General features: G+C 43.0%; 1 protein-coding gene across 1 annotated transcript in view; it reads right to left on the bottom strand.

Moving 5' to 3' along the window:
- Positions 1-7,404, bottom strand: part of EBF1 (EBF transcription factor 1) — a 479,517-nt gene that overhangs the window by 155,808 nt on the left and 316,305 nt on the right. Inside the window, exon 8 of the mRNA XM_030888673.2 lies at positions 692-809. Coding sequence (XP_030744533.2) covers positions 692-809 — 118 coding nt within the window. The remainder of the gene's footprint in view (positions 1-691; positions 810-7,404) is intronic.

Here is a 7,404-nt window from a genome sequence, read left to right as displayed (position 1 = left end):
TGTTCACTTTCCTTGATTCAAAATTTTAGCTGGTTTCTCCCAGTTCTCTCAAGGGCACCACTGATGTGCTAGGAATCTCAAAACTAATATTTTTTCTCCCTACCAAGGCCTAGCCACAGAAAACAGGTTCTATCATGTGTTGATGAGGAAAGGGCTCTAAAAAGGGTACAGGAGGGACATTTGGCCTAGTTGCATGTTGGGAAAACACCTCCAATCTAGACTTTGGACCACCTCTCCAAGTAAAATTAGACGGTTTTAGAGATACAACAACGGGGTTACAAAGAAGATAGAGTTCATCATGAAACGCTAATGGTTATTGTAAATTCCTAGCATGGATCACACTTCTGATTACTCAACTTTACTTTTTGGTCGAGAGCTTTGACATAGTGGCCCCCAGTCTCATTCTCTAAACCTGTAAAAAAGATGTCTGTCGGTCGCTGGGTAAGCAGTCATGCAGTATGAGAGCAGAGGGCTCAAAGAGATGTCCCAGTCTCTAAACACTAACCATCATATTTCAAAGAGTAAACACAAGAGAAAAGCAACATTATTCAAAAAATATATTTGGGATTTGAAACAGAATAGAAAATGGGGGTGGAGTTAGAAGAAAGAAACCAAATACATTCACAATTAAAGTAGCAATGCCAACCAATGAAAATGATTCGCCTACCATGTTCCAGATAAGAGGGCGTACCTTCCGAGGGGTCAAGCCTCCGAGCCCTCCGCCCATGCTTGGAGTTGTTATGCACAAACATGTTATCGGAGACTGCCAGGACATGGCCATCCACGTTGACTGTTGTAGACACCACGACCTGGAGACGTAAGAGAAAAATGAATGAACATTTTAATATAAAAGCATGGAGGGTAATAAACTCAAGTTAAATAAATAACAGCTGGGAGCTGAAGAAAATTGCATAGCTATTTCACATAATAACTGGTGCTTATGCTGTACAAGTCTAACAAGAGAAGCTATTGATGAGTGAGTCTTTGGCACGGAACGCTTTTGATGCCGTTTTAAGTAAAATTGCACAGTTTATAGTTATACAGCAGAAGGTACACTGTTAACCATAATTTTAACAAGAGGATCTTTATTAGCATATATATATTTTTTTACACAAGGGTGGTTGTGTTTCACCTAAATTACCCTTCAGTTTAGACACTGAAGTAGATATCACAGTTGATCATGCAAATCAAAATCTTTTGAATCTTTAAAATATCCCCCCTCCTTTCCCTTCCCTTGCCCCTTCCCCACACTGTGTCAGGGTTAAGAGAATAAAGAAAGCAAATGTGAGGTGGCCTGCCACGAGAGCTGGCACGCTGGCACGCGGCTTTTCTCTCGGGTGCCTTTCTCAGGTGTCTGGTCCTTTTTGACTGCCACTTCAGCTTTGACTAATCAAACACACACACACCCCGCAACCCCCCACCCCCCCACCCCGCTACCATGAAGACCACCACCACCCTCCAAAAGAAGAAAACTCCCTGCTTTAAGTGGCTTCGATCTACATTTCAAAGCTAACCCCAAAAATGGTGACACTGGCCCAGGCAACCTTCCACACAGCCGGCCATCTCCGATGCCGACTCCAAGCCTGGCTTACCAGAAGCGATGCAGGCAAAGGTGTTGGCTCAGAGAACTTTGACTAAAACAATGAGAAGAAATGACCTACACTTCTCCTTATATGAAATGGGGAAGGGGATTAAAACTGAAACCCACAGAGATATGTTTATTCATGCGACCTCTTACAACCAAATATAATAATTGTCTGTAATTGCAGCTTCAGCTCCTACCGCATGCTTTGACACAGGAAACAGCAATCAGCCAGCTCCTGTTTAATCCACCTATTATGTTGACTAATTAACTTTGCTCGACAGTTTATTTCTTCCTCCATTATCAGCCCCTGTCAGCCACAAGCACCCTGCAGTATAGGGGGGACCTCGGGCTCTTTGATTGATCACTGATAGATTGACATGCAGATTAATTTAATTAGAATCACCTCACTTGAGAAATGAAAGACAATGGCACCAGGGCTAATAGATGTGCTCTCATAATGAGGCGAACCTCCAGAGCCAAGGCTGAGGAGTTCTGATTTATTTTGCTCAATTCCCTCGTCGCTTGGAAAGATTCTCGCTTTAATTGTTCTTGGTTTTGAGAGGCATTAGCCTCTGAAGAGGTGAAATGCTTTACAAGGGTTGGCACACGCTGAGGCCTTAGCCTCTAAGGAAGCCTGTTCTCCAAGTTGGCCAAAGGGGGCCCGGCTCTTCGAGGCTTGTGCAATGCTGCCTTTTCATCATCAAAATGGGGCCAAAGAGAAAGTTCTGGGATTTGGCCTCTGACTGCATATTATCAGGCCTGTTGGGCAACACACGCTTCTTCTTCAGAGACTACCCCCCAACCCAACCCACAGTAGCCACACTTGAAAGTGGTCTTACCTCCCCCTCTTTGACCCAAATGCATCCTGAAAAACTATGGTGAATTCCACTTCTCATGCCTTAAAGATGGCGACCCATTCATTGTCTTCAATGCTCACAATATTGTTCGTGAAGCTATTTTCCTTTTAAACTCTAATTATTAAAATGCAAAGTAAATGATGGCAAGAGAGTCCATTTGGGGACCCAGAGTAATCTCTTTAGCCACTTTGAAGCCCAAAATCCCAGTTAGAACAAGGCATTCCCCCGAGGAGGGGAAAGTTCGAAATGGCACTTTGCTAAGTGGTTTCTCTCTCCATTCACGTTTGACCAACCAGGTCTCACACAGCCTGAAGCTGATTTGTATGCCTCATCAATTGTAGGTTAATTTAAAAGAATCGGGAGGAGGAGATGGAGGAGGGGAGAAGGGAGGGGGAAAAGAAAATTGCCTATTCTTTATTTTTCACAAACTAGTATGTGCAACGGCAGAATCCCTGTTATGGAAGGAAACAGAAATGAACTTTACTTTTAAGTTAGGGAGATGGCTTTCTAGAACATTTATAATTATATAACAGCACTGGATCTTTCAAAGAAATTTTGATTTACTACGAGACCACAACTGAGTGGTCACTGGAGACGTTAGTTGAAGAAACTATAAAAGGAATCCCAAGCGGTATCTGTTTCCAGTGTCAGGAAATACAGAAAGTGGTTATTCTAGACGCCTGTCTTTCAAAAAAAAAGATTTTTTTTTAAGCAATGTCAATTCACCATGCACCTGTAAGACACAGTGTTACAGGCTCTTAAAGCTTAAAATGGTATCTGTAAAAGACATTCTCATCTAATTTCTGCATTGAACAAAAATGTCAAAAATGGTTAAAGGAAACAACTATACTCCATGCATTTGTTTTCTTTTTTGACAAGAGAAGAATCCCAGAGTCACGTGTGTGATAAGTCATTTAATTGAAAGATGGATCATAACCTGAGAATTCATAATACTAGGCAATAGTATTCCCACAATTTCTAGAAACTAAAACCCTAACAGGAAGATGCATCGAAGAGCCTTGTTAGTAGGGTTCCAGGTCCCACATGTGCGGCTTTTCTCCCTACAGAAAACATGTTTCAACGTGTCTTTGTGATCAGTGGATGGCAGCAGACGGGTCTGCTCAGAATACACTGTCTTTATCTTGTTAGGGGGACTTAAAAAAATGGGATATTTTCTGTGCAGGGGATAAAAACGATTTTGAGATCAGAGCTAATATCAAATTTTTAACAAAATTCAAGTAGACATCTTCCCAACTCATGGAGACCTTGCAACAAATCTAGAGAAATGTTGCCCCACTGAAAGACTGGTTCATGGAGAAGGTTGAGAGACAGCTCAGAAGGTTATGACGATGGTTTTTTTATATTCCAAAGGGCCATCGGGATCATTTCCCCCACACAAACGACTCAGGACAACAATTAAACTTTGTTATGAATCACTTTTTAAAAAATGGAAAACTACATTATAAGAAAAGGCCAGGAAAGTTGTGCCAAGGATTCCCCACCCCACCCCACCCCCATCCTGACACTGTTACCCGCTTACTTTTCAGGGATAGCAAGTTGTCCTAGGAAAAGAAAATTTCATTGGGATACCTTACTCCATCCTGATCTTGTCCCTTCAGACTTCATTTCATTCCCCAAAAAGGAACATTTAGAAGAAAAACCCCATTTGAGGTCTTTGAGGATGCCCAATTTGCCATGTAGACATGTTGCAAATGGAAAAAAATGCAGAATATTTCAGAAAATGTTGACTACCTCTACCCACTGCCCTGGGGCCAATTCCAACCCACTGTGACTCTCTCCAGGTTTCTGAGGCTGTCTGTCTTTACAGGAGTAGAGAGCCTCCTCTTTCACCCAGGGACCAGCAGCCTTTTGATGAGCAGCCCAGAGCCTACTGGGCAGTGTCACCAGGGCTCCACTGGGAAAAGTTAGAGAAACGGAAATACCACCTTCACAAGTGCTTAGACCTAGATGGAGGCTATGGCAAGAAAGAATAGCTTCATCTTTTCATATTTTTTGTTGAATAAAGGTTGCTATGATTTTGTAACAGTACTTTGTGACTTATCCTAGTATAGTCCCCAAAGAGACCTCGAGTTATGCATTTGACATGTTTGGATGCTAATCAAAAGGTTGAAAGGTACAGGCCTGGCAGTTCACCTCCACCCCCACCCGCCCCCCACCCCCACCGCCCCAAAGCCCTATGGAGCACAGTTCTGCCTTGAAACACACTGCGGCTGCCAGGAGTCAGAGTCAACTGGATGTCAGCTGGTGTGTTCCGCAGACACTCATAACATAATGTATCTCCTTACCCCTAAATCATTCATCCCATTCCAAACTGGAATTAACCAGGCTATATCTAAATAAAATGCATGTTGAAATCAAGTCACAGAGCGGCTTATAAATTAAAAAGCGGGGGGCAGGGTGGGGGAATCTAACTCTAAGATACAAAGGGAATACTGAAGTGTCCTTTAAAAAATCAGCCCATAGTGGGAGGGAGAAGGGTCTGTCCAGTCTAATACAAGATTAATGAGGTGCTGACACATTCATGCATGCCAAGAGACAGCCTCGCCTGCCAGCAACTCACCTTTCCCAAATTTTGTCAACAAAACACAGTTTGAATTTGGGACAGATAAACATAGAGCATGGTTTTCTATTCTGACTCAAGCACCCCAACTGCTCTTGTCTGCCTCTTCACTCTCCTACCCAGAGAAGAGGGGGACAAGTAACAGGATGCTCATAACCTTATGATGGCTGCTGTCCTCGGAGCTTGGCACTCTGGAACAGGAGCCACACGTGTGACTATTTAAAGTTGCATTTTAATGAATTGAAATGAAATATTTTTTAAATTCTGTGCCTTCATCTCAGTCCCCACATTCTAGATATTCAGTTGCCACAAGTAACGGAGCTCACGTAGAACACTCTCACCAGTACAGAGTGCTCTAGAATGGTTTTGGAATAAATCATGCCGATTTGATGAGGCTATCCTGAACTAAATATTAGCTAGGTGGTGATGTTTAGGACTGTGTGCATGTGCATTTTTATCACTACATTTCCTAGGATCCCATTTCTATTGGGGGGTTTTCATTTGGGGCATAGTGATAAGACTTTCTGCCTGGCTGACCCCAGAATACATTCCATGAGACCTTCTGGCTGGGTCCCCCACTCTTGTCTTTATTTGAGTGAAGGGATGAGACAGGCACAAGAGAAATCCGTAGCTACCTATGGATTGGAGAGATTCCTTGTCGCACCTCCATGGTTCTGAATCAGGCTTCTTGGATTTATGCATTTTTGTGATCACCACAACCCCAAATGAGAATGTGAAAAAATGTGACACTAGTTGATGTGCTTAACCTCTCTGGTGTCCCTGAGTGGTGCCAACAGCTAATTCTCGTGGTTTTTCCTAACTGGGAAGTTGAAAGTTTAAGTACACCTAGAGGTGCTTTGAAAGAAAAGCCAGTAATCTACTTCTGGAAAATCAGCCATCAAAAGCCCTAGGAAACATCGTTCTACACTGACACACATGGGTTTGCCCTGAGTCAATTCAATAGCCAGTGGTCAAACTGATAACTTAACCTCTCTAAGCCCCAGTGGCCCTGACTCCCAAATGGAAATAATCATAGTACTTAATAACTCAGGAGATCATTGTGAGACCTACATGGTTGAAATTGGCTAGCGTCATTGTTGGTACATACCAGGCACTCAATATAATGCTAATAGAGATGGCAAAGGCATGGTTGTCTTATTGGTGATGCTAAACAAATGTTCCAAGATGATTGACCTAGCATGAACGGTTATTACAAATAAGAGGATAAAGGAAGTGCTTCTTATTGGCTCACTGCTGTTTTAACCCAACAATGAACTGTTTATACAGTTTAGGTCTCTGTGAATTGCCATCGTTTTCTAGAACGTATCTGTATGTTAGTCTGCCATAGTCTAGGCTTGAAACTAGGTGAACGCTCAGTGCATTGGAAACCATCTGGAAGTTGGCCATGTTATCAATTCAGTCTACTTTTCCCCACAGTTGGGCTTCGTGGGGCGCTCTCAGAGAGTTTGCTCTTGGCGAGTCCTTCCCGCTGTCACTCCTCAGGCAGTCCCTCCTCCCTTCACGCTAGGCAGGAGACCTTGTGTGTCCCAATGACATTATCCAAGATTCATGAAGCAGAACCTCTGTCTCGTGAGCAGATTTTTTAAAAGACACAAGCAGCTAACTTCAAGCCTGAGTGGAAGATGACATTAACAAAAGTAGCAGCTCATGTGAAGAAGGGGCTGTGACCAAAAAAAACAACCCAAAGGGTTGAAAACTTTATCTTGAAGCATTCTTACAACAAATATGGAGTCGAGGCAAAGAATGGATCCTAGGATTATATTTAATGTTCAGATTTAGAATGCTGGGGCAGCAAGTTATCTCAACGCTGCCCCCCGCAAAAAAAAACAAAAACATTCCAGCAACTTAACTTTAAGTGACTACGTTGGCGAGTAGGGGGACAACAGATTTTGATTGTCAGTGCTAACAGTGCTAAAGCAAGCTCAGTGTAAGGCAACTGGTGTTGCGGGGAGTCTGTTGCAGGTCCGTCCGCCTCACCTCTGTTTCAGCTTGCTCTAGTTGTGCATTTATTTGGGGACCCTGGTTATAAGGTATTAAAGCACCAGCTGGAAGCACATGAGATAAAAAGCCTTGGAGCAGCATAGACTGGAATATAGCTTAGCAATTAAAAGGAACTTACTAGTGAATCTAGGACTCCCTAGGTAATAGAAACTATTAACATTGCTCAATAGGTTCGAGGCTCAAAGTTGCAGGTTCAAATCTACGCACCAGTGCTTCCAAAGAAAAGCCTGGTAACCTACTTCTCAAACATCAGCCACTGGAAACCCTGTGGAGCCCAGGTCTGCTCTGATGGGCCCATTGGGTCACCATGAGATTGGGTTAACCCAAAGGTGTGGGTGCTATGGTTAAGTATCAAGTAT

This window comes from Echinops telfairi, unplaced genomic scaffold (genome assembly GCF_000313985.2).
Source record: "Echinops telfairi isolate 266 unplaced genomic scaffold, ASM31398v2 ScPeMD7_7469;HRSCAF=8507_0, whole genome shotgun sequence".
Lineage (NCBI taxonomy): Eukaryota > Metazoa > Chordata > Mammalia > Afrosoricida > Tenrecidae > Echinops > Echinops telfairi.
This window is presented reverse-complemented; position numbering and strand designations above follow the sequence as displayed.